This window comes from Saccopteryx bilineata, chromosome 1, assembly GCF_036850765.1.
Source record: "Saccopteryx bilineata isolate mSacBil1 chromosome 1, mSacBil1_pri_phased_curated, whole genome shotgun sequence".
In the NCBI taxonomy this organism is placed as follows: Eukaryota; Metazoa; Chordata; class Mammalia; order Chiroptera; family Emballonuridae; genus Saccopteryx; species Saccopteryx bilineata.
The window spans coordinates 342,598,321-342,625,949 of record NC_089490.1 but is presented as its reverse complement, the minus strand read 5'-3'; the positions used below and the strand labels follow the sequence as shown (position 1 = coordinate 342,625,949).

General features: G+C 45.2%; 1 protein-coding gene across 1 annotated transcript in view; it reads right to left on the bottom strand.

Annotated features, from left to right (window-relative positions):
* GAB2 (GRB2 associated binding protein 2) overlaps positions 1 to 27,629 on the bottom strand; it is a 207,456-nt gene that overhangs the window by 24,402 nt on the left and 155,425 nt on the right. The window contains exon 3 of the mRNA XM_066249361.1: positions 4,211 to 4,454. Coding sequence (XP_066105458.1) covers positions 4,211 to 4,454 — 244 coding nt within the window. The remainder of the gene's footprint in view (positions 1 to 4,210; positions 4,455 to 27,629) is intronic.

The following is a 27,629-nucleotide window of genomic DNA, read 5'->3' as shown; positions in this document are numbered from 1 at the left end:
TATATGCTGAGAAATTCTGGATTATATCCTGAATGTTGTGATTTTATCTTGTCTTGACTCTGGGTTCTGTTATAATCTTCTGAAGAATGTTGATCATTTTGTTTTTGCAGGCAATCAACGTGGTTAGGTTCAGATCGCAAGTTTTGATTCTCCTTCTGGGTATGGTAGTACAAATCTCAACTTAATTTTTTTTTTTTAATTTTAATGGGGTGACATTAATCAATCTCAACTTAGTTTTTAAAACCTTTGCTATGCTAGTTTGGGACTGTCCCACACTTCAAACTGGAAGTCCTAAGTTCTTTTTCAGAGTCTTCATTTCTTTCCTAAATTTACAATCTCTTCACTCATTATCAACACTCCCTCCCTCCACACAAAGATTAAAGCAATAAACACAATCATTTAAAGTCTTTGTATGCTAGCTCAAAAATCTAGATTTACTTTGGTTTGTATGAACTGAGTTCTCTCAACTATGGGTCGACTTTGATAGTTTCTTCATGTGTCTAGCAGTTTCTCATTGTATACTAAGTATCTTGGGTGATAACGTTTATAGGAATTTCCTTCACGGGAAAGCCATGAAAACTGGACCCACTCAGCGTGGGCCCTTTCTTTTTTTTTTTTTTTTGCATTTTTCTGAAGCTGGAAACAGGGAGAGACAGTCAGACAGACTCCCGCATGCGCCCGACCGGGATCCACCCGGCACGCCCACCATGGGGCGACGCTCTGCCCACCAGGGGGCGATGCTCTGCCCATCCTGGGCGTCGCCATGTTGCGACCAGAGCCACTCTAGCGCCTGGGGCAGAGGCCAAGGAGCCATCCCCAGCGCCCGGGCCATCTTTTGCTCCAATGGAGCCTTGGCTGCGGGAGGGGAAGAGAGAGACAGAGAGGAAGGTGCGGCGGAGGGGTGGAGAAGCAAATGGGCGCTTCTCCTGTGTGCCCTGGCCGGGAATCGAACCCGGGTCCTCCGCACGCTAGGCCGACGCTCTACCAGCCCTTTCTTTTAAGAGCCATTACTTTTACAGCTTCTGCCTGCTTTTTGACTGCTCTTAAGTGCCTTCAAACAGTGTTTGTGTGTCTGTGTGTTCTGTCCAGAGCTTATAATTATTACAGTATGTTTAGTATTACGAAGCAAGTCCACTAGCACCAGGAACTATATCGTCTTTCTGTACTGAAGAAGACTTCCTTTCCATCCTCCATCGCCCCTTGGAATTCTTCTGCAAAAAACATTTTAACTTTATTTCTTCCAAAAGTCCCCCTGAGATCCTGCTCATCAGCCTCTGGCTCCAACACCCACACAAGTGAAAACAAAGCCAAGGAGAAAAGCACGGTGTGGCCAAGGCCCTACAATAAAGGGGCTTCCCCAGCTGTAGAGAAGTTCTATCACCTTTACTTTGTTTTCCTCACAACATGTATTTGTTCCAATATTTATTATGTGTCTCCTAGGTGCCCTGGGTCTTCAAAGAACAGTAACACATTAATATAAAAATCTGTAATATGAAGCAGAAAGTTCCAAGTGCTGTGAGAGAGATAATAAAAAAGTGCTACGGGAACGCAGAGGAGAAATGCATTCGAGCTCATAAGATTAAGAGAGGTTTTACAGAGGAGGTGGGGGTGCACAGAGTGGGCCCTAAGTGCTAATTCAAGCAGAGACATTTATATATTTGTTCTCTGTTGCTTTAGCAATATCATGGGACTGGAAGCGGTGGCAACTGTTGATATTATATAAGGCTTTCTACTTAAAGTGCGAACTGCAGACAATTTAAATGACATCTGTAAAGCCAGAAGCCAGGGCCAGGGCCACCATCAGAGCCGTCTGGCCCATGCAGGTACGCATTGGATTCGGACAGTCGGTAAAGAAACAACGGAGCCACAAACTGGTGGGCCATAGTCTTTAATTCTAGCTTGCACCCGGCGGGCAAGTAAAAATATACACTGGGCTCCAAAACCCAATCACATTCAGTGCTCACAAAGCCACTGACTTATCCGAGTTTCCTAGAATCAAAGGTTTCTAGCTCACCAGCCTTATTCTCCTCAGTTCCCCATCTCCTTCCTTATCCCAGATACAAACTCTACACAAACTGGCATCTCACTCAGCACTCCGCCATCTTGGCTGCTTCTCCTGGCCTCCTCCACGTGGCCTTTCTCTGCTCTCCTCTGCTCTCTCTTCTAATGATAATCTCAGGACCAAGAGCGTAACTCTCGTTCTACCCTCATTTTATAGTGTAGCTTCACAACCTCTAATCCAATATATAAAATAGGGAAGTCTCTAATACAAAGTTACTTCTCTGAGGCATGATTGGATTGTACCACCCCACATCAAAAAGGGTGGGAAAGGCTTAATCCCAAAACCAAGCCCCAGGCTACAAGGACTCTCAACACACATTAATATCACCTGGGCGACAGCCTCCATCTTTAACAAAGTGAGCATAATACATTTTATCTGCCCAACAACATCATACGCTGTTTGGCAGAAAGGCAGGATCCCGGGACCTAACCCAGGCCTACTCAGTCAGAATCAGCATTTCGACAAGATCCTTGAGTATTTCATACGCACACTGAATTCTGAGAGGTGTTCATACACAGCACATTGACCTTCACTAGAACTGTGGCTGTAAGAACTCTTGCACCTTCTCTATTTCCGGGGAATCATCTGTGTAGCAGGAGGGAGTGGGACACAGGAAAACAACAGCTTACATGTACTGAGCATCTACTGCTGGGTACTCGATATATGTTATGTTGTTTTATGCCCATTAGTAATAAGCCTTTGAATTAATTATTTCTATTTAGCATACAAGGAAATTGAAGGTTAACAAGGTTAACTGAGTGGCCCAAGATCACAAGGATAGTGGCAGAACCTGAATTTGAACTCCTATCTGTCTGATTCCAAAGCCTGTAATCTGTGTTTCATTATCACACACTGCCTGCCTCTGGCCTGTGACTCAGGAGGGATGAGGGGCTGCTTATGGTTCTGCCACTAACTAATTCAGTGACCTTGGTTAATTCCTTCTACCTTTTTAGAACTCACCTCTCCATCTATAAGTTGATGGAGGCTGAACTAGTGAAAATTCACAAACAAATAAATCAAATGGGTATTTAAGGTATCATTCATTAAGTCTGAGTGCTGGGAGCCTCTGTTGGGTGATGGTAAATGACTCAAAAAACCAGCACCAACGTAGCACAGGGCAGATAGAGGAAAGGTTACAGGACCAGAAATGAGGAGACCTGGGTTCTAGTCCTATCTCTGTCACGTATCAGTTGTGAGTCTCTGTTCTGTCACCTATGAAAGGGAGGTAAAAACTTTAATGGCTATCTCTCATCAGTGTGTTCTAATGGTTCAGGTGAGCTTATGCATAAAAATATTCTGTGTAGTGATATATTAACACAACCAGTCCTCTAATTGCCTTAATTTTCATAACACACATTAGCTATATATAAATAAATTAATGAAAGAGCATGATTTGCTGGCCATGGTAGCAACTGGAAACTAGCTTTGGCAAATCCCAGCAGCTCCGTGCTTTTGTTTATCCTAACAGTGGGGGAAAAGGTAATAAAACTATGCGCGGGCTCTGCACCTGTGGGTGAGCTGGCAATGTTAGCTCAACAGAGGCCATTATTCTCCAGCAGGGAGTCCTTGCTCTGGGCTCTGCTGTGAGGATGGAGTTTCCTACCTGTGTTATCATCCAGTATGCCAGCCACTAGCCACACGCGGCTTCCTGAGCACTTGAAATGTTACTAGTGCAATTGAAAAACTTAATTTTAAACTTCATTCAATTTTGATTAATTTCAATTTAATTAGCCACATGTGGACAGTGGCACCATATAGAACAGTGCAGCTCGACAGAAAAGCTGAAATACGGTCTTGTTCAATAATGTTAAGGTTCTATAGCTACCGTCTTAAGGCTAAGTAAACTGACGTATCCTTTTCAGTTCTGAAACTCTAGCCCAATGTGACATTTTCCCCCCAAATTAAATAAAAAATTCTTATAGCATGATTTTTGATAAGAGGAGGTTTCTCTGGAATCTAATACAGATGATAGCAACAAAATGTGACGGTTCCCCACACAAAAACATGTTTCCTTTTATGAGTATATACTTTATCCCCTGGAAAGATAGAATAATGTACTCCCTTGTCTTTAAAATGAAAGAACAGAGGCTGAAAAGCACTAGGCCCTGTTAGTGGTCACGCCACCCACCACAGTCCTTGCAGTCTCACCTGGCATTTTCTGCTCTCCGGCTTATGCACTGGTGCAAGTAGAGATACTCTTGAGGTGCACTGGTGGACAAGGGGGGCTGCGCATGGCTGGCCAAAGGGGGCTCGAATGTGAACAAGGTGGGCTGGCTGGAGTGTGACGGGGCTGAGGATTTTCGTTCTCGGAGGAGGTGCTGAGTGGCGCTGCTGAGCTCGGCTGGAGAGGAGCGGGGACCGTGACTGGCGGAGGCGATGTTTCTCAGGGAGTCTGTGGAAAGGAGAGAGGGCTCTGTGAATGAACAAGGGAAGACAGATGTCTCTCTTCCACAGTGGGCTATCAGAAGAAGAACTTCCAAGAGCAGTGGCAATGGCCCAGGGCAGCTTTCCCTCCCTTTCACCTACCGGTTCCCCGTCCCCTCCAGAGAGGAGGGCTGGGGTGTGCTGGCCCTCTGGTTGGGGCGGAGGTGCTCTAGACCTCTGCACTGCCCCTGCAGTTGCCTGGCAGCCATTCTCTATCACACTGGGGCAGCATCTGCCCCATTTCCAGGAGGTATGGCTCCCTGTGGTCTGGGAACAGGACTGACACTCAACCAAGGCCAGCCTCAGGAGCAGTACCCCTGCCTTCCTTCTCTTTGGTGGCTCTGCTGTCCTCACCTCCCTCAAAACTAAGGCTGAGGCTGTTCTGTTAAATGAAGTCTTGTTGAAGACTCACTAATCAAGACCCTGGACTGTGCCTTACTATATTAATGATAAAAGCACAAACGTATTTCGAGCTGTTCCTTAAGACTAGTCCCAGCTCCTTCTGCCTGACCTTCCGACTCCTCTGAGGATGGCGATGTCCCCCACACCCCAACTCTTGTACCTACCACTCTCTATCCATTGGCCTTTTTTCCCCCTCAATTCTTATCCTAAGCTCTCATCTGTTGTGTTAGACAGGAAGTGAAGAATTAAAGACAGATAATAGCTTGGAGTGCTACACCACCCCTAGCCAAAGGCATTATTTATTTGGCTGGCTCTCTGAGCTTGGTTTGAATTCTTAGCATAACACACAAGGCCTTTCACAGTCTGACCTACTTCCTGCTTTTCTCCTCCCGTACAGAAGGCATATGGAAGCTTCATCAGCCCCTGAACACACCAGCCTCTTTTAGGAGTCTTTGTTTTGGCTTATGCTGTTCCTTCCACCTGGATTTCACTTCTACTCTTCTGGCTCTCACAGGCAGACTCTGAGACCCGGCATGGATATCGTGTCCTCTCTGAGACCTTCCTGGACCTCATCCTTGTTCTGGGTGCCAAGAGCACTTGGCCCGTGCTTCATTATATCCGCTGTCACTCTGCTTCCTTGCCTGGCCCAGGGGTTTCTAAGAACAGTGACTGATGTCGTTTACAGCCTCAGCATTTACCTAAGAGGCCAGGTACAAAGGAAGTTCTCAGTCTCTGTTTGCAGAATAGGCAAACGTATTCATTCAGCAATAATAATTCTAACTGTGAAACTTCTTGCAAAAAATAAATAAAGGTTTAAAGATGTAATTTCTGGTGGCATGACAGCTAGTAGGGGACCGACCATGTTTTAGTGGTGATGGTGGCTTTCTAGGGTTAGTCAAATCATTTCAGCAGTGACCTAGTTCTGTTTCCACTGCCTGTCCTCTGACCTCTCTCAGTCTGTACCCTTCTCAAGGCCCTAGGCAGGACTGCCACTCCTTAAAGCTCCACAGCCTTAATTATTCTCCAGTCGTTTCTGCTACTAGACAGGACGACTCAGCCAGCGTACAACAGAAAAAGCCAAGGGCCTCTGGGGAAAACTGTTCCACTGACAGCTGTATTGACCTCCAAAATGAATTCCCATTACAGGTCTCGTAGTGAACTGGACATGTGTTAACAGAATCAATGGCTTCATCAGTCCATTAGAGTTGCAAGATGAAATCTCTAATGGCTGGGGAGAGAGGGCACACGCTAGGGGACAGAGCAGCCATGGCGCCAGCGATGAAAACAAGCTGCTTCCTGACAAGACACAAGTAGGTGCAGAGGGGAGACCCTGGGTGTAACTCGGCCTCCACGGTGATCCTTTTGGCCTCCTCTCCCTCTGCCCGCCTCTTCGATGAACACTTCCCTCTTCAGAACTCTGCCCCAGACCCTGCTCTAGCTTCCCTCTCATTCAGGGGAATCTCTGTCCACTTTCATAGCTTCGGGGACCACCTATGTGATGACAACTCTCAAGTCCTAACCTCTAGTTCAGAAGTGAAATCCAGGTGGAAGGAACAGCATAAGCCAAAACAAAGACTCCTAAAAGAGGCTGGTGTGTTCAGGGGCTGATGAAGCTTCCATATCATCTGGCTCCCTGTCATCCGTCCCTCCATCTGCTGGGTCTCTCCTCTCAGATGACCCACAAGCAGGTCAAGGTCCACAGTCCCACTGTGGTTGAATCCACAATCTCAACCTTAGTGAAGTTTGTCTCCATCACCGTCCAACCGCTTCTCCAAGCCAGACTCCCAGACGTTATCTGTGACTCTCTCCCGTTTTTCAATAACTGCCTCTTGTCATGACGTCTCTGCCCTGCTTCAAATTCTTCAGCAGATTCCTGTTATCCTCAAGATGACTTACAAAGCTCTCTCTCTTTTTAAAACCACTTTCCTGTTTATTTCTTCCACATTCTTACCAGTACTTCCTTGCATTTCAAAGAGCATTTCAGGAAAAGACTAACCTCTCTCTCTCATCACTCCATACTGAGTGATTCAGCAGAGAGTCTGTGTCTTCCATAACACTTGAAGCCAGCATCAATCCCAGTGCGTGACACAACTCCACAGATGTGTGCTGATTAAATAAATGGAGTATACAGGATAGTAAGTCATACTCCCACAGACACTCATTAATTCCTCAGTGTCCAGGTTCCCGAGCATGTTGAAGGGCCGTTTTGTCACAATGTGCCACCTGCCTCGTCATCCGATACAGCCTTCCTGCTCCCCAGGCTGAGTGCTGGGCTGTGGGCCTGTGTACAAAAGGAATGCTATGTCCTCCCCTCTAGGGCCCTCTGCCCCCAGCTCAGGCTAAGGAATCAAATTTGTGACCCAGCCTATTTACCTGTAGACACAGAGAAGTCACTTCACCTCTCCTACTCTTGGTTTCCTTATTTACAAACTGACCTAGGGTCATTGTAAGGATGAAAAGCATTCAGAGTCTAGAAAACTCTGCATGTTGTAAATACTCAAAACATGTTCCGGTCACTCCTGTATCCCTTGTGCTGAATACTCAGCGCATGGTCGGTGTTCAATACATATCTCTGAATAAACAAAAAAACTTTCCCTGGCACAAAAATCCAAATATACTTGTTTCTGATGGTCAAAATCAGAGAAGTTTCTTAAGGTCTGCTAATAAGATGACCCTAGTTGGATAAGTTGGGCCCAGAGACACACAGAGAGAACATCACATAATGACAGAGGCAGAGCCTGGATAAACAAAATACAATAGATCCATACCCTGGAATATTACTCAGCCGCAGAAATGAACGGAATACCGACACCTGCTGCAACATGGATGTCGTCAAAACACTACGCTAAGTGAAAGAAGCCAGCGATAAAACACTACAGACTGTATGGTTTTATTTATGTGAAATGTTTAGAATAGGCAAATCCTTAAAGAGAGAAGAAAGTAGATTGGTTGGTTGCCTGAGGGCTGGGAATGGAGAGTGACTGCTAATGAGTATAATGTTTTCTTTTTGGGGTGATGAGAATTTTCTAAAATTAGACTGTAGTGATGGTTGCACAACTGTGTGTGAATATACTGACCCACTTTAAATGGGTGAATTCTGTGGTATGGGAAAAAGATTTTAGTAAATTTATAAACACACACACACACACACACACACGCAGTTTGACAGATCCTCAAAAAGTTAAACATAGTTACTATATGATCCAGCAATTCTACACACACACACACACACACACACACACACACACACACACACCCAGGAGAAAGAACACATATGTCCACACAAAAACTTGTACATGAATGTTCACAATAGCATTACTTGTAATAGCCAGAAATAGAAACAACCCAAATGCCCATAAACTGATCGATCAATAACTAAAATGTGGGATATCTACAATGGAATATTATTCAGCAATAAAAAGAACAAAGTATGAATACATGTTATAACATGTACAAACCTTGGAAATATTATGCGAGGTAAAGAGAAACTAGATTTCGTTTATATGAATTGTCCAGTATTGGTAAATATATCAAATCACAGATCAGTGCTTGCCGAGGGCTAGGGTGAGAATGGGGAATGGGAAGTGATTGTTAATGAGTATGAGATTTCTTTTTGGGTTGATAAAAATGTTCCAAAACTAGATTGTGGGAGTGACTGCATAACCCTGTGATTATAAAAATCATGGGCTTGCATACCTTTTTTTCTTTTTAAAATTTATAAAATGAAATTTAACGGGGTGATATTGATCAATAAGAGTACACAGATTTCAGGTAAACATTTCTATAGCATTTGAACTATTGATTATGTTGTGTACTCATCACCGAAACTCAAATAATTTTCCATCACCTTATACAGTATTTGTCCCTCTTTACCTTCCCTCACTCACTCCCCCTGGTAACCACTCCACTTTTATCTATGTCCATGGGCCTCAGTTTTATATCCCACCTAGGCGTGAAATCATACAGTTCTTAGCTTTTTCTGATTTACTTATTTCACTCGGTATAATGTTCTCATTAATTGGGTATTATATTGTATGTGAATTTAGAAAACACATACACATACACATGCATAAATCCTTTGCAAAATACGAAGTGTTAAGTGTATGCAGGAGATTAACAGTAGTCTAATCCACTTTTATTTCCTTGTCGAAGAGAAAACGGAACACGGTAAATAAATGCTAAGTCCTTACTAAAGTAGATTAAGAGGCATTTTCCCTTTCCTACCGTCAGTTCTCTGTATGTCTTCCGACCCCACTGTTCAGGGCTTCACCCCATAATCATAGCAAGGCAGTGGGAACTCAGCAAAACAAAATAGCAAGAACGCATGGTTTGCGGCAAAAAGACCCAAGTTGTTTGAAACTCCACCTCTCAGTGACTGGTCCTCACGTACCTGACAGGAGCCAGGAGACCAGGCACCCAGCCCTAGCTCTGCCGCTCCCTGGCTGCGACCCTGTGGACAGGGCTCTCTCCCAGCTGTGGTGTGCTCTCCAGTCGGGAGGACGAGCCCTGGCGGGCCTGCTGGCCTGTCTCACTAGCCTGTCCTCAAAGACGAATGGGATAAGAGTGCAGACAGATACCAATCCCTTGGAGAAAGCACTCAGAGGGTTTGTTTTTCTTGTGTGGGTACCTCCTGAGGAAAGGAAAGAAGGTTAACAGTGGAGGAAAACAGTGAGCGATGTGTAGCTGAGGCAGGTCAGTTACCAGGAGTGAAGTAAATGGATGCTTCCAGACTTCTGGCCTTGGTTTCTATCTCCAAGTCTAGACTAAAGATAATGCCAGAAAATGCCTGAGTCAATTTGTTTTCTTTTAAACAGGGCTTTGTTTTTCCTCTTCTTCCTGGCTTCTTTTTAGGGCCCTACGGAATCACTCCCCTTCCTTTCCACAATCACCCCTGGGAAGCCTGCCCAGCACACTAACACTCCTCCCACCTTCTTGCAAAACTCTAGAACAGGAAAGCGCTGAAGGATTTCAGTCCAGGAGCCCAGCCCAGCTATCAACTGGCTAGTGATAACAGGAGCAGGAAAGGGGCGGGTGGCGGGACTTTCTGGAAAAGATGACTGGCCAAATAATGACTGGTTCCCTTATCTCAATGTCTTTTTTATCCCCCTCTCCCCTGCCCCAGTTCCCCTTGCCCCAAGCCTCCGTGGGTCTCAGAACCTATAAAGTGGTGGGCAAAAATGCATGCCAGACCCAGGGTGGGCTCCAAGCTGGGCTCTGTGAACTCCCAGCTCTGTGGCCTTGGGACAGGTTACACACACCTCCATGACCTTCCCTTGCTCAGCAGAAAGAACACACACTTTGCAGGGCTGCTGCGAGGACTGGGCATCATTTATGTAAAGCAGTAAGTGTAGTGACCCACCATTCTTACTGCTCCTATTCCTGGAGCATACATGAAACTATCAAGACCTTGTAACTGGCCAAGAGGAATAGAGTTTCTTTCTAAACTAGAAAGGACACTGGAAAGGTAATTGTTGTCACTGTTTTAGTCACAGCTATGCCCTGTGTAGGTGGTACATGAAGAACGAGTGGGACCAAAAAGGACAAACTGACTATAGTAATCACAGCTGTCATACTAAGCATCCACCACGGATCTCCCGTCTAGTTACCCCATGAGCTAGATATTTATTTATTTATCTTTGGATGAAGAAACTGCAGCACAACAAAAGGGAAATTGAAGCTCAGAGAAGTCATAATGAGCTCTGAAGTCACACAGCTAGAAGATAGCAGAGCTTAGGTCTGAAATCAGATCTCACTATCTTCAAAGCCAAATCTTTCCACCTGTGTAGAGAAAGAGTTCCCACAAGATCCCTACGAGGGCTGGTACTGACGTCTGGAAGGCAGAGTCAAATGACAGAATGAGGGTCTAGGCAGAGCTCTGTTGCCAGCTGGCTGAGTGACCCGAGGCATGCCATTTCACCTTCGTGAGCCTCTATTATCTCTTTATAAAAAGAAGAACTTGCAGCCCTGGCTGGTTGGCTCAGTGGTAGAGCATCGGCCTGGCGTGCAGAAGTCCCGGGTTCGATTCCCGGCCAGGGCACACAGGAGAGGCGCCCATCTGCTTCTCCACCCCTCCCCCTCTCCTTCTACTCTGTCTCTCTCTTCCCCTCCGGCAGCGAGGCTCCATTGGAGCAAAGATGGCCCGGGCACTGGGGATGGCTCCTTGGCCTCTGCCCCAGGCGCTAGAGTGGCTCTGGTGGCAACAGAGCAATGCCCCGGAGGGGCAGAGCATCGCCCCCTGGTGGGCGTGCTGGGTGGATCCCGGTCGGGCGCATGCGGGAGTCTGTCTGACTGTCTCTCCCCGTTTCCAGCTTCAGAAAAATACAAAAAAAAAAAAGAACTTGCATTAGATCATGGGTATACATCAAAGCCATCTTTGGGAAACTTAAGAGAGCTGCTCCTCGTAAGACCTCACGAGTCATGTTTACACAGAGATTGAGACTAAGATCCACTGGTTTGATTTTTAACAACCACTGGTTTTTAGCTCCAAGGTAGAGGTAAAAGGGTTAGGGTCAACTAAAATATCAAGGGCAAAGCGAGCTCAGAAAGCCAAATGAAAGAACAAATTCTTCCAAAAACCTTTCTCTGTATCATCAGAATTTTAAACTGGAAACCATCCATGTTCTTGCTGGCCCTTCATATCATCTGACTGCAGCCAACTCTCAGGGAACAATATGTAACAGAAAGAGCCCTGGCATGGGTTTGGAAAAATGGGAATCCAGGTCCTAAAACTGTTTTACCACAGGGCCTTGGGAATGACCTTTAATTTCTTTGCACCTCATTTCCATGCTGTCAAATGACAAAGCGAACACCCACTTCCAAGGTTCTTTGAGGAGCCTACTCGATGCAAGATGGGTAACCATGACTATGAAATGCTCGAGAAATAGTTGTTGGCTTGACTCTTGTTCATTCCATGCTCTATGTCTAGTAAGGGAATGGTGTAAAGTTCTAAGGGTGGGTTCTAATGGGGAGAAGATGATTGATGAAATAATACTTAAAACACTGTACAGGTATAGTATTCTGTGGGGGGAGCAGTCCCTGTAGAAGCTAATTGAAAAACAAGGATCACACACTTGCAGTTAATATTGTGCTTGGCCAATAGTAAATATTTAATGCATGTTAGCATTTGTCATAAATTTTATCCATCTCTTCTATTAGGACCACATTGGAAATTTAACCTCTGGTTACTACAAATGCCTCTTTTTTACGTATGTGTATATGGTACTTTTTTTTGTTATGTATTTGTTAGAACAGTTCTACCATTTGTTTGTCTTTCATTTGTTTTTGTCCTATACTGTCTGTATCTCCCATTAAAAGTTAAAAACTTAATAAAAACAAACAAAAAAACCCCACAAAAATAAAACAACCAAGGATCAGATGGGTGAATTTTAAAAACAAGAGCATGCTGACAGGTGCTGAAAGGAAAACTGCATCAACAGAACCAGGTCGTTTTAACTCACAGTCACAAGCCTGCAATTATTTAAGAAGGAAAAATACCTCTAAATCCTCTGGCACACATCATCATTATAGGAGTTATTCATCCAGTTAAGGCCAAACAACAAAATGGCTTCACTTTACAAAATAGATCACACAATATGGCAAGGGGAAGAGACGCCAGAGTCCAGCTGCTCATTGATCACTGCTGTCTTCCCCAGTCCCCAGATCTTTCCTTTACAGCTGGAGACACTGTGGCCCAGAAACGAGGCTACTTGTCCAAGGCCACAGAGTGCAGTGGGTCAGACGTGAACCTTGGGATTTGAATTGAGATTTCCTAGTCTGGGGCTTCTTCTGTTGTACCAAAAGAAGAGAGATGCATCAATGGGAATGAAGATGTATTCTCCAAAATGCATGGGGTGGGAGGGGGGTGGTGATCAAGTCAGGAGATCGGGCTGGCAGGCCTGTTATTTTGTTAGGAGTTTATAATGTCACGCACATTTGCATGCTAAATAAACAGTTGCTGGATCAAACTACTAAAGACTAGCATAAATAATTCCCTAAGTTCAAAAATGTAAGTCTCCCAGTGTTTATAAAAACTATAAAGCACAGAAATAAAAAAAGGGGAGGCGGAGTCAGGCAGTAACATGAGATCCCATGAGACCTTTTAGAGACTATGCTTCCCCACCCCCACTCCAAGAAAGGATCTGAGAAAGAACACCAGCCCAGAGCTCTGAGAGCCGGGTCAGAATATCCTGACCTTGACGCATACGATCTCTCAGTATACTTTAGCAGAAATCAATTTTGCGAAGGGCATAGGGGAAAGAGAGTGAGAGGCTGTCGCTTAGAGGCATGTCATGGTCCTGGTCACACATCCTTACATAACCTCTTTTGCCCTGGGACATCTCATTTTAGAGATGGGAATCTAAGGCCCAGAGCCAATTCCATGCGCTCAGTAAGGTCTCTAGATAGAATGGATCATGCCTTCCTCTAAATCTTTTCTAGTACTTCATTTTACTGTTTATTTCATGTTGGGAATTCACAGATCTGTCATGCAAAACTAGCTTGTGTGCTGTTAGAAGTCAGGATCTAGACCAACTCTGTTCTCTGTGCCTTGTAAATTTCTAGATTAAAACAAGAAGGTATTCGAGCCCTGGCCAGTTGGCTCAGCGGTAGAGCGTCGGCCTAGCGTGCGGAGGACCCGGGTTCGATTCCCGGCCAGGGCACACAGGAGAAGCGCCCATTTGCTTCTCCACCCCTCCGCTGCGCTTTCCTCTCTGTCTCTCTCTTCCCCTCCCGCAGCCAAAGCTCCATTGGAGCAAGGATGGCCCGGGCGCTGGGCATGGCTCTGTGGCCTCTGCCTCAGGCGCTAGAGTGGCTCTGGTCGCAACATGGCGACGCCCAGGAGGGGCAGAACATCGCCCCCTGGTAGGCAGAGCATCGCCCCTGGTGGGCGTGCCGGGTGGATCCCGGTCGGGCGCACGCGGGAGTCTGTCTGACTGTCTCTCCTTGTTTCCAGCTTCAGAAAAATGAAAAAATAAATAAATAAAATAAATAAAGTAAAAAAAAACAAACAAGAAGGTATTCTATAAACACAGCATGGCAGTAAATGTTGTCAGAATCCTTACATCCTTAGGTCGGGAGACTGAATGAATAGCTCCAGGATCCAAATATAAACTGTTCTTTAGGGTGAAAGGAACTGTTGTCAGTTGTAAGGTTTTCTGGGCCATATATATTTGTTTGGGACAGCCAGTCTATAGTTAGCCACGCATGGTCCTGCTCATTTTAGAGAGAGAATGTTACAAGCTCTGATCTCACCCTACCTACCACACCTACAGCATACTTCACGTGTGACAGACCTTCCTCTTGGGGGGTTGGGGTGCTTCCCTTTGAGTTAATTTATATTTAGAATGAAGCACTCTAGTTATTTTCTTAGTCATGAGCTCTGATTATGGACACTAGACTAGGAGCTGCAGGCCCATCACAACGGGTAGAACTTGACTTTGCTCTGTGAGCTTATATTGCAGCTGGAAAGAGCAAATTTATATTCAGGCCCTGACCGGTTGGCTCAGTGGTAGAGCGTCGGCCCAGCATGTGGAAGTCCCAGGTTCAATTCCTGGTCAGGGCCCACAGGAAAAGCGCCCACCTGCTTCTCTACCCCTTCCCCCCAGCTCTCTCTCTAGTCTCCTCCCTCAGCCATGGCTCAAATGGTTCAAGCAAAGGTGGCCCTGGGTACTGAGGATGGTTCCATGGCCTCACCTCAGGTGCTAAAATAGCTCAGTTGGTGAGCAACAGAACAGTGGCCCAGATGGGCAGAGCACTGCCTGGTATAGGGGCTTGCTAGGTGGATCCAGCTGGGGTGCATGCAAGAGTCTGTCTCTGCCTTCCCACCTCTCATTTAATTAAAAAAAAAATTATATTCAGGGCAGCACTTCTCCCTTTTCCCAAGAAACCTAGGGACCCATTAGTATTCCCATAAGAATCAGTCCATCTAGTGGGCTCCATAAGCTCACGTGTAAATGATGCATTTGACCCTTGTGACCTTTCCACAGCAATATACCACTGCATTTTTAAGCTAACCACTTTTAATGAGGTGAGCTCCTCCCTACTATTACAGTAAGTTTCACTAAGAGGTAACTGATGATCAGTGTGAAACACAGTATCAGACATTACAATGGTGGGAGCTTATCAAGAGTCATTAGCAGAGGCAATAATCACAGGAACAATACCTGAAACCGCTCTAGCCTGGACAGTGAGGCGGGGATTCGAAAAGCTCCAGCCCACCTTGGCATTACAAGGTCTGCAGCATTATCTGAAGCGGAACTCTGGCTTCAGGACAGGCAGTGTGTTATTGGGGAAAGGAACACAGATTTGGAAATCTGAATCTCAGCTTACTAGCTGTGGGACCTAGAGATGGCATTTGAATCTAAGAGTAATAATTTGTAAAATTTGTAAAATAGCTACCTGTGGGTTGTCCCTAGGGAGTAAAGAAATGCCCCGGGCCCTGCATGTCAGTGCTCCATCACGGAAGGTTACCTGGCATGAGAGATCTTAAACTCCATGTTCACAAACTTTCAGGGTTCGATCAGAGCCAGGATAGGTCCTGGAGGATGCAATGGACTCCACAGGTCTTTGCAGGGCAGAGAGCCCCTCAGTTTGCTTTCTAGTTTGCTTTGGTACCAATAAATACAAAAAATGTCTGCTAGATTATGACAGAGAGTGGACTGAATCTATGGATCAATCTGGGAAGAACTGACATATTAACAATCTTGAATGTTCCACTTTACAACATAATACATCGCTCTATTTGCTGGGTCATCTTTAATTTCTTCCAGCAATATTTGTCACTTTCTGCTTAGTGATTTTGTGTGTTTTCTTAAATTGATTTCATAGTATTTTATTTTTTGATGCTATTGTATAAGAAATTAAAAAAACATTTTCTGATCGTAGGCTGCTCTCAACACCTTGGACATTTATAATAGCCTAAAGGTTGTCAAGGCAGTGATCTTTACAAATTCATTTAATACATGAAAAGACTAAGACTCAAAAATAAAATGATTTACTCAATGTTCCAGAGCTCTTAGGAAATGCCCAAACCAGGATTTAAACTCAAGTTTTTTTCACACAGTATTGAGAGCTCATTCTATTAGGCAGTCAGTCACGTGTGAGGTAGATGAGAAGCATATACTTGTAAGATACAAGAACTACACAAATATCCAGTGGAATTAAAAAACGAAACCAGGCCCTGGCCGGTTGGCTCAGTGGTAGAGCGTCGGCCTGGCGTGCAAGGGGTCCCGGGTTTGATTCCCGGCCAGGGCACACAGGAGAGGTGCCCATCTGCTTCTCCACCCCTCCCCCTCTCCTTCCTCTCTGTCTCTCTCTTCCCCTCCCGCAGCCGAGGCTCCATTGGAGCAAAGATGGCCCGCGCGCTGGGGATGGCTCTGTGGCCTCTGCCCCAGGCGCTAGAGTGGCTCTGGTCTTGGCAGAGCGACGCCCCGGAGGGGCAGAGCATTGCCCCCTGGTGGGCAGAGCGTCGCCCCTGGTGGGTGTGCCGGGTGGATCCCGGTTGGGCGCATGCAGGAGTCTGTCTGACTGTCTCTCCCCGTTTCCAGCTTCGGAAAAATACAAAAAACCAAAAAACAAAACGAAACCATTTAAGTATGACTAATAAAGAAGCCAAGATCTGGCCTTGGCTGGGTAGCTCAGTTGGTTAGAGCACTGTCCCATTACACCAAGGTTGTGGGTTCGATCCTTGGTCAGGACATATGCAAGGATCAACCAGTAAGAGAATAAACAAGTGGAACAACAACAACAAAAAAATCAATGTTTCATTCTCTCTCTCTCTCTCAAATCAATAAAAAGAAAACCAAGACCCAGGATGATCTTTCTTGATCACCCAACCTGAATGGTTTTCTAGTCACTCATCGCATTACCTTGTCTTATTTTCATCAAAGTACTTATTGTTACCATTTAAACATTTTTATTTTTGATCCACTTTTTCCCTCTAAATTATAAGCTTCTTTCAGAGTTTGAACCTTACATCTCCCATTCATCACTGATGCTTTAGTGTGGTGGCTGTAAAACTGTGCCACTCAGACTTCCTGCTATGGAGAGCATGATGGACGACCACTACCGGCCGCTGGCCCTCTGCACCCCCTAACTTCCCATGGGCTGTTTCCATCCAGTGACAAAGAATGGCAGGAATACTAATACAGGCCTGTTCCTACGAGACACAGGACTCCTTTAATGGGAGCCCTGGGGCCCGAGAACTTCCACTGACCTGGCTGAAACTGTCTCACCATGCATCGCAGTCCTTCCTCCCTCCTCCCCTCCTTCACGGTTGTCAGACCTGCATTCCACGAAGGCTTTCTGCCTTCAATTATTTCTCACAGGTGTTTCATCCAATAAATCTCTAGCACGTGTAAACTCATCTTGACAGCTGCTTCTCACAGAACCTGAACCAGTTTAGTTCTAAAATAGTTCCTGATGAACAAATGGTTGACAGGTGAACCACAGACCCAGAATCAGAACCCAGGTCTCTGTTCCCTCCAGGCGTCCCCAAACTATGGCCAGCGGGCCAAGGCCATTTATCCGGCCCCCCACTGCACTTCCGGAAGGGGCACCTCTTTCACTGGTGGTCAGTGAGAGGAGCACTGTATGTGGCGGCCCTCCAACGGTCTGAGGGACAGTGAACTGGCCCCCTGTGTAAAAGGTTTGGGGACCCCTGCCTCAGTCCAAAGCCTTTCCCACTCAAATTACCCATCATTTGAGAAATATATTCTTGGTGCCTTTGTCCAAAGAGCCACTGCTCTCATGAATCTGAGAGGAAAATCTGTCCACCAGTGGCCAGGCCCCACAGCTGACCTCCCAGCCCTGTTTATAACCATGTGGACTCTGGTGGGTATGAAAACATCTGTCCTAGATTTAGAGAAAACTGAAGCTATGTCTTAGGTCAACAGAGGAAAGCTGGCTTAGGCTGCAATTAAAGGCAGCAAGAACTCTGTGTGATGCCCTCTTAAAGGGATGGAGGGAGAGCAGCCACACAGAGGAGGTTATCACAAAGGAGCAGAGACGGCACTGAGTCTTTCTCAGGTCTTTGTGCATGAACTAATAAAGTTCCTGTACAGGTACTGTGACTGCTTGAGGCAAGGAACTATGTCTGGAGTTTCAGGGTATAGCTTAATAGTTACAAGCATAAATTAAAAAAAAATAGATTTTAGCGAGAAGACAGTGAAAGAGAGAGAAGGGGGAGGGAGGAGTCGGAAGCATAAACTCATAGTAGTTGCTTCTCATGTGTGCCTTGACTGGGCAAGCCCAGAATTTTGAACCAGTGACCTCAGCATTCCAGGTCAATGAGAAACATGGATTCTGGAGCTAGACTTTCTAGATTTAAATCCCAGCTCCTTTACATTTAGTTGTAGGAAAGTTATTGAAATGTTTGTGCTTCAGTTTTCTCATCTGTAAAATGGAAATGATAACAGGTATTTATCTCTTTGGATTATTTCAGTCAAGATCTGAAAAATACTTAGGATACTGCCTCACTCACAGTTAGCTTTATGTATATGTTAGCTTTTATTACCAGTAACACATTTAAAAAGTCAACTTTGTTTTTGAGCACCTCAACAATTTATGTGTAACGCATCTCAAATCAGGAAAGTCAGCAATATTTATTTGATAAAATATTATTCACACAGTAAAATCGTTTTTGAGTTTGGGCAAAATAGAGATGGGGTGTTTAAAATGCTCCGTTTTGGGGAGATAAGAACAGGATGGTATAGACACTCAAAGGGCTGTGGTGAAGGTCAGAGAGGAGGCAGTGGCAACCTACTAGCCATACATTTAACAGATATTTAATGTGTGCTTATCATGTACCGAACACTCTACTATTATATGTACCGTAAGTAAATTCTTATGTAGTCTTCATAATCATCTTGTGAAAAACGTGCTGTTTCTATTTTACTGATGCAGAAACTGAGAGGCTCAGCAAAGTAAACTAACTTAGCCAAGACCATTTTAGATCGAACTCATCAGTGTTGTGGGTTCATGTATTTACAGGATTCCAAGACCTGTGCTCTTTGTGCTAAATTAGCCTTTAAACCAGTATATATATATACTGGTTTAAAGGCTAATTTATATAAAAGCACTTTATAAATATATATAAAAGCACTTTATAAATCATATGGCCTTATTATACAAATGCCAGAAGGTACCATCATCGATGTCACCTGAACACTAGCTAAAAGTAAAAAAACCTGGGTTTCATTTCTATCCTTGCCAGTTAGCTATATGATCTTGAGCAAAATTAGCTCTCCTTTCTTCACCTCCGGATACTCTGTCATTTGAGGAGTTTGGAACTAAACACTCTCTAAGGGGCCTTCCAGATCTAATATCCTAGAATTTTCTCATGCTATGAAATCTACTCCTTTCTCTGTCCTAGTTGTTTGGTTAATATGATTCATCAGCCTGACCAGGTGGTGGCGCAGTGGATAGAGCATTGGATGGGGATGTGGAAGGACCCAGGTTCGAGACCCCCGAGGTCGCCAGCTTGAGTGTGGGCTCATCTGGCTTGAGCAAAAGGCTCACCAGCTTGGACTCAGGGTCGCTGGCTCCAGCAAGTTACTCAGTCTGCTGAAGGCCCGTGGTCAAGACACATATGAGAAAGCAATCAATGAACAACTAGGAAGTCGCAACGCACAAAGAAAAACTAATGATTGATGCTTCTCATCTCTCCGTTCCTGTCTGTCTGTCCCTGTCTATCTCTCTCTCCGACTCTCTGTCTCTGTAAAAAAAAAAAAAAAAAAAAAAAAAAAAAAAAGATTCATCAGCCATGAAGAGTTTGTTCATTGATCTCATCCACAAAAGGGTGAGAATGTGGGGGGAAAAAGTGAGCAACAAATGTTAGCTATGTAAAATCAAGTGAGGTCATTGTCATACCCTATCTCTTCAGCCTACTTAGTCCATCATCCATTTTTGGGGGTGTTTTTTTTTTTTTTGTATTTTTCCGAAGTTGGAAACAAGGAGGCAGTCAGACAGACTCCCGCATGCGCCCGACCGGGATCCACTCTGCATGCCCACCAGGGGGCAATGCTCTGCCCATCTTGGGGCATCGCTCTGCCACAGTCAGAGCCATTCTAGTGCCTGAGGCAGAGGCCACAGAGCCATCCCCAGCGCCCGGGCCATCTTTGCTTCAATGGAGCCTTGGCTGCGGGAGGGGAAGAGAGAGACAGAGAGGAAGGAGAGGGGGAGGGGTGGAGAAGCAGATGGGCGCCTCTCCTGTGTGCCCTGGCTGGGAATCGAACTCGGGACTCCTGCACACCAGGCCGACGCTCTACCACAGAGCCAACCGGCCAGGGCCATCATCCATTTTTGAGGGTTTTTTTCTTTTTTGTTTTTTTTTTTTTCATTGTACTTTATACCATTGTTTCAATATACAAGAATTTTAGACCCTATGTCCTATGAATAAGGTTAGAATATTTTTTGAAGCTTCTTTTTTCCCCTTCAACAGTGACTATCTTAAACCAACAATATTTGGAAAAAAAGTTGGAATTCTTTAAATTATAATTTTGTATAACTAGTTCCAAAGTTACAACCAAACACTGTAGTTATGTCATTCACTTGAATATTCATTGGGCAGGCTATGGTGTGCCTCTGCTAGTGGGGTGATAGAATGGTGAGTCACACTCACCCTCAGTCTCTCCCACATCTCCTCCCCTCCACAGCCTCTGCACTCTCGCCCCCATGAGTCATTTCCAGTTCCCTGTGCCTCTGGGAACTTCATTAGCAGCCCACAGAGAAAGCAAGAGAAACCTGAATTTTGAGATGAAGAATGTATTAATAACGTGCTTGTGGTAACCACTTCACAATGTATAAGTATATCAAACCATCACATGTACACTTTAAATACATACAGTTTTGTCAATTACACCTTGATAAAATTGGGGGGAAATATCTGGTGTATCTATATTTCCATTTATGTAAAAAAAAAAAGGCGGGGGACCTAAATTCACTGACAGAATCTTGTATTGACCAAATCATCCCAAGTTGATCAAAACTTCAATGTCTATCGCTGGCCAGAGGACCTTGATATTGAAGTTAAATTCAGAAATTAAAAAGAAAAAGTTTCCTTTTTATGTGATAGACATATTCTGGTGCAGAGCCAGGCAGGATCAGTTAAAAGCAGGTAAATCTTGGTGAAAACTGAGGCGGCTAGGGCTTACAACTAGACACAGGGGAGGTAGACGGTCACTAAGCAGAATTCCAAGGGTCAGGTGGTGGACAGAGCATAAACTAGAGAACATGGCGAGTCTCCGAGTTCACTGAGAGCCGGGCCCATCTTTCCTGCTCTTGTCTGGCACTTGTCCCCAGAACAGGGCCTAGCTAAAACAGGTGCTCGCTGTGCTGACCGAGAACACAAAGGCAGAAACTGGCACCACCTAGAAATGTGGGCAGGAGAGCCCAGGAGGAGGGGGAAGCATGGTTAGGGAAAGCAGAAGCAGATTTTCTCCAGAAATACAGGCAGACAGGCTACCCACAACCCAGAAGTCACCGCTGGGCGGTGGGGCTCCAGCCACTGGCTTAAGAGTTGTTTGGGTAACACTGTGGCCTCTAAGAGGGGCCAAATAAAAGCAGGACAAGGTCCAGCCCTAGGTGGTATTTGAGACCATAGCTAGGCTAATAGGGAGATGACTCAAGAACAAGAAAAAAGTAGGCAAAATCCCAGGGCTGAGCCTAGCTCACATATAAGCTTAGGGCCAAAATTGAGCAAAAAAGACAAAGGATCCCAGAGCACTGACTTTATCCAGGTGCAGGTGGGTCTGAACCTGAAGGAAGAGTTTAAAGGCCTCTGGTCCTGAGTACAGAAGCAGAGGCTTTGGACTAGGTGCTCCTGACACCAACATAACCCCCTTTTACACTTAATGATCGGTGACCTAGCCGGCCAGAAATGGAAACACGCAACGGATAAAGCTTATCTTACTGCACATAACAGTGCAACATGATACAAGCTGGTGCTTGGTTTTCAAACTCCACATGTATGATGCACTGAATACTACTTAAGTTTGTCCAAATGCTTTTTGTCTCTTGTACATGATTTATAAATGCCCTGCATAGCGTAAAAGGTTGTTTGAATGAGCCTACAAGTTCCAAAGATGTCTAAGACACCCTCAACAGCATTTTCATAGGTAATACAGGCTACTAAGTGGCAATCACCCTGAGCATCGCGAATCTGACTACAATCACTGGATCTATCATCTTCACACACATCAGGGCAGTTAATTCTTTCGTGGACTGGCACAAAATTTCTGGTGAACCGGTATAGACCAGTGGTTGAAAAACAATGCTCCAGATCATTGTTTCCCAGATTTTTCCATTTTATGGACGCGTTAAAACACTGCCTCTTTATTTGTTTATGCAATTTTTAAAAATGTTACCCAGAGCTAACAATTTCAATTATGTACATATGGAAAGTCTATTATTACTATGACTCATTTCACACACACTCGAACACTTCAACATGCGCACTGATACAAAGAGAAACTAAATAAAGGGAAGTTTTTAAATCTGACTACATTTAACTTTATGAAAACTGGACTATTTCTTCTTCTTCTTCTTCTTCATGTTTTCCACTTTTTGTTGTGGTCTGAGGAAGACTTTCGTAGCTCAGCACTGGTCTGCGGGTCCCTGTTTTGAAATGTCTATAGCCCATCAGCACTTTGATTCACACTGTGTTCCAGCCCTCCCCAGGCTATGCTGGGAGAGGGGGCGTGGCCGGCCCGTGGGGTCCGCACTCTCCCCTGCAACACTCAGAGCAGCTCACTCCTACCTGTTTCATACATTGAATCCAGTGTAAAATTTGGTTAACAAACAAAGCAAAAAAAAAAAAAAAAAGATTGAAAATCACTGTTTTGGTACCTAAGTTCCTAGTTTACTGTTGAAGAAAACTGGGATCTACAAAATGAATCAGTGGCAAAACCGAAATTAAAGACCAGAACTTAGAGCCACAGTTCAAATCCTAGAGAGAGAGAGATGACCATACCTCCTGATTTTGTAGAGTTCAGAGTCTTATGTAGGGCTGTACGTGCCTGGATGTGTAATGATGGTCAAGATCGCCAGAGGTCCAAAATGACCCTACCACTTAATTCAAAGACCTAATTTTGCCATTAGCCCAAAATTAGGAGCTGGGCTTTGGAATCTGGTCTGGGACCAGTGCAACAATGTTTTGTATTTATTTTTCTTTTTTTAAAATTTTTCTTCACTGGAGATAATCAGAAGCAGTCAAAAAACAAAAGTTGGGGGGGGGATGTTTGGGAGCTATCCAAAGCTGCTGGTGTTAAGGAGTTGGAATGAGACACTTACATCTCCAATAGTCTGTGGATTTGGCAGGTAACACTAGACTCAGTCTGTGCTGGCTGGCTGGGGTAGTGACGGGGAGTGTCTGGTACAGAGGGAAAGCAGGAAGAGGATCAAGGCTTAGGACAAAGGGAAGACGGTTAGGTTTCTTCTCTGTTTCCTTTTCCTCCTCCAGAGAGTCTGTACTTCCCTGAAGATCAGGACTGTAGCCTGTTCCAGGACAATGCAGAAGTGTCTGTAGGAATTTTACGGAGTTCACATCCCTACTCAAAGCCTAGTATCAGGGTGACCAGACCCAGCTGAAGACAAAAAACAACATCAACAAAACAAAACAAAAGAAAAACAAAACAACAAAAACCCAACAACAGAAGATTGAGGAGGAAGACCTGATATTTCAGGGTTATTTAGAATAACATTTTTATTTTTCTAAAATGGCATGAGGATTCCAGATCTGGCTGGAGACTGGTCTGGATGTTTATTTTCCTCATTGTCTCGGTGGAAAAAAGGGTGGGTGATTCAGACAGCAGCCTCCGCCTCTGGGCTGGGGCCTGCGTCTGTCTCCACTCTGCTCTTTGCTCCTCCAGGGACCGGTGTCAGCTTGGGGAGACGCTGCACATTACCTCCCACATTTGCTCTTAGCTTCCAACAAGGGTCCCCCAAGGAGCTGAGAGCTCTCAGATCAGTTTTTAAAAAGCAAAAGGTAGGGGAGGAAAAAAGAAAGGAGAAGGTCCTCCCAGGGATGAGAGGAGAGAAAGGACAAGGTCTCCAAGAAAGGCCCCTTTCCTCCCCACCCTCCTCCACTCCCAGCTTCTCCCCTGGCTCTCCCGCTCACTGCGTCAGGGAAGGGCCAGGTCACCAGAAGGCATCCGAGTGGACTGCCTGGCTCCATCACAGCCCTGCCTGCTGTCAGAAATCCAGCTGGAATAAGGGGGTTCTGACCTTTAAGCACCAATCATTCTCTGGGGAGGAAGTAGCTGTTTGAAGACCTCTAATAACATTCTTCTACTGGAGGCTGAAGATTTCCTCCAAAGCATTCCTATGGATATTGCTTGATCCCAGATGGGACCCAGGAATTAAAATAACTCTGCAGTGGAGTTACTCAGGAGACTCGTGGATTTCTAGAAGTTTAAATATTTACACAATGTTTAAGAGGAGGAGAACAGCCTCACCAAAAATTTTAGGACAGAAGAGGTGAGGAAGAGATAAAGGCTGGAACTCTGAGAAGTCAGACATGGGACTGCTGTGAAACTCGTGCTGGGGCGTTCGAGAAGGGGAAGGGCTAGAATAATAGGACATGGAGGAGGCTCTGGCCTTCCTTCAAAATCTTCAAGAGTTATAACCAGGGCTCTGGTGACCAAAAGTCCCTGAGCTCTAGTTCCTAGTTTGTGGCTGCCCTAAGGTGGGTCATGTTATCCTGCTAATTTAGTCTTCAGAGATTAATGCTAATGTATAGACAGCACTTAAACTCCCACATGGTCAGTCCTCCATGATTTATAAAGCTCTTGCTTCTCCTTGCAGGCTATTCTGTGACTTACGAGCAGCCTCGGCCTGTGGAAAGGGGTCAGGATGCATGAGAAAGAGCGCACAGCCCAAGGACGGGGTTAAAGGCTTGGGTGCCGGTTTGGCAACACTGCTTGCTGGCACTGGCACTTCACCTCTGAACTTCAGCTCCCTGCCTTGGGCCCCAGGAATCCTGCTAGCAGCCCTGCCTCCCTTATTCCGTTTCTTTATACTCAAAGGACACTTGCCTAAGTGTTTTCTAGGCTGTCAGGTTCTCTAAACACACCCGATACTCAAAATCATATCCTGTTCCTCTTGACTTACTGAAGTGAAAACCATCACCACCACCACAACGCAAAGAGCGCAGCGCGCGGCTGCTGCTCACACGTGCACCTGTTCGTGTCCCTAGCTTTCTCCCGACGACTCTGTGAGGAAGCATCATCTCCACCTTGCAGATGATAAAGCCCCAAAGATCACTCGATAATCATAGAGCAAATAAAAGGCAGGGCTGAGACTCAAGTGCAGCTAGCCTGCCTTTCAGAGTCAGATGCGAGCGGCTGCGCAGCCCTGGAGCCGCTGCTGAAAGCCTGGGGGCGGGGAAGGGAAGGAGTCTTCAGCTGAGAGGATTCAAAGGGGTGATGCCTTTCCCAACAGTGGATGACTCCGAGCCTATGAATAATTCATCAAAGCTCTGTGCTGAGAGCTGGTTCTTTTTGTGTGTGGTATATCTGGTCAGGGACAGCTGCCCACGTCTGGGCCACAAATGTGAGGACCTGGACTGGCCTGCTCATAAACACAGCTCCCAGCAGTTTTCTGCACCCTTACCCTGGGGGATGAAGGCTATTTTGATTCCCAGAGGAAGGGGGGGGGGTGTTCTTATTTTTGCTTACACATATGTGTGCATAAATGCACACATGTACTTATACACACATGTACACACACACACACACACACCAAACAAAACAAAACCCAAACTCCACATGTGTGATATGAAATCTTAATATTCATCCTTGGAAGTGCTTTTCCTCCTTGACCATAAGACCATAATCCCTGGTTTCCTTTTGGAAAGGGCTCTTTCTATTAGAAGGTTGCTTTTCTACACCTTTATGTTGATATTCAGATTCAGTTTTACTGCTGGTCTGGTCTTGATCCTAGACAGGTTTTATTCTAGGCATTTCTGGCTTGAATATGTGAGAAATTGGAGGGTGGCAGCAGAAAGAAGAAGCTGAGAGTAGCAAGAAGGATTTTTAAAAGACTCCATCTGCCACAGGACCTCTTCCAGCTAAAAGTGAAAAGCAGAAGTATTTTTAAGGGTCCCATTGCAATCCTTAGAGAAAGAAAGAAAACAAAGAAAAAGGGAGTATTTGCTTGAAGGAGGGTCCCTGTAGGGATAAATCTGTACAGGACCAAGCAGCAAGCACAGCTACTGCACTGCACAACTGCAGGGACATCTTTACGGAGAACATTATGTGAACAACCCTTAGGGAAATATGAAACTTGAGGTGCTCAGCCAGTGGGCTGTGGTCTGTCCCGAGGAATCCACAGAGAAGCAGAAGCATTGAGTGAGAAGAGAATTTCATCTCTGTTCAGAAAAAGGGATCCTAGACTTCAAGTGACTTGTTCCCATAATCCCAGCGTTGTGATTTAAACTCAGACATCCTTGCCCCAGCCTACAGACTCACAGACAGATGACTGGATTCAAGCCCTAGACATTACTAAATTCTTGGAATATTCCAGCCCTACAATTTGAGCAATAGGGGCTGGTGCGGAGAAAAACCTAAGCCAGCTCTAGGACCCCTGGTGGAAGGGGTCAGGGAGTGCTTCCCGTCTAAGTGTCCAAAGAGGCAAAAATATCTGGGCTTGGTTCTGGCAGATGTTCTTATTTTAGGAGGTCAGGGTGAAAGAGACAACATATTCTAATGGAAAGTCAGACCTGGGTGAGATCAGAGTCATGGCTCAGTCATTTCTAGCTGTGTGACCTTGGGTCAAAATCATTGCTACCTCAAAGTTTACTATAAATCTTGAGTGGGAATTCATGTCAAGTCCCTACTTTACATAGGATAGATGCTTGATACGTAGTTGCTATTACATCTTTTTGTGGCCACTGAGAATTCGGTATCAGTACAGGCCGGGGCTGACAGTAACACCCTGATGCCGGGACTGTTTTCAACAAGCCCCAGCAGAAGGAGAGCGGTGTCCTATGAAGTCTCAGGAGCAGATGAGTGTTGGAGAGCCCGTCTGAACCCAGCGAAAGGGGTGTGGACAGAGAAGGGCTTTACTCCCGGAGCCCTAGGCAGGGAAGAAAAAGCTACAGTTTCCTTATTTGAAAACAAAGGAAGAACAGCCGATTAAAATGATTAAATGAAATAAAGTATTTAAGAGAAAGTAGGGAGTCAAATGTTAACTTTCTTCCTGCTTTTCCTTAGATCCTGACCCTCAGCTAAAACAGACAGCCAGCCAGACAGACCCACTGACTCGGGTGATTAAGCTCTAATTCCTTACCTGAGGATTTTATAGATAAAATTCACTGTTATGAAAACCTCTAAATTAAAACATTACCCATCACATGGCTGAATGTTCTAATATACCAGACTCTCTTAAGAGAGGGAAGCAGAGCCTACGGTCTTCACTGGAAAGCTCTCACAAAGAGCCCTCAACCTCACAGGTAACGAATATCCTTGCTTTGGTAATTAAACCGCTGGATAGCTAATAAAATAAGCCACTTAAAAACGTTAAAGGTGTAAAGGAGTACATCTTTTCATAGACAAAGCTGTTGAGAAAATACTGAGTCGATTATTTGTCACCCCTTACTACTTCCTCTCCTCCTTTCCTCACTGAGCTGGGGGTACACGGGCTCGTGTCGCCATCCTTGGTGATGCCTCTCTTCCGGCGCTCCCCTGCGACTGCCTGGTTATCTGTCATCCACTCCCCCCCACTAGCTAGGTATCTGAGGACTGGCACG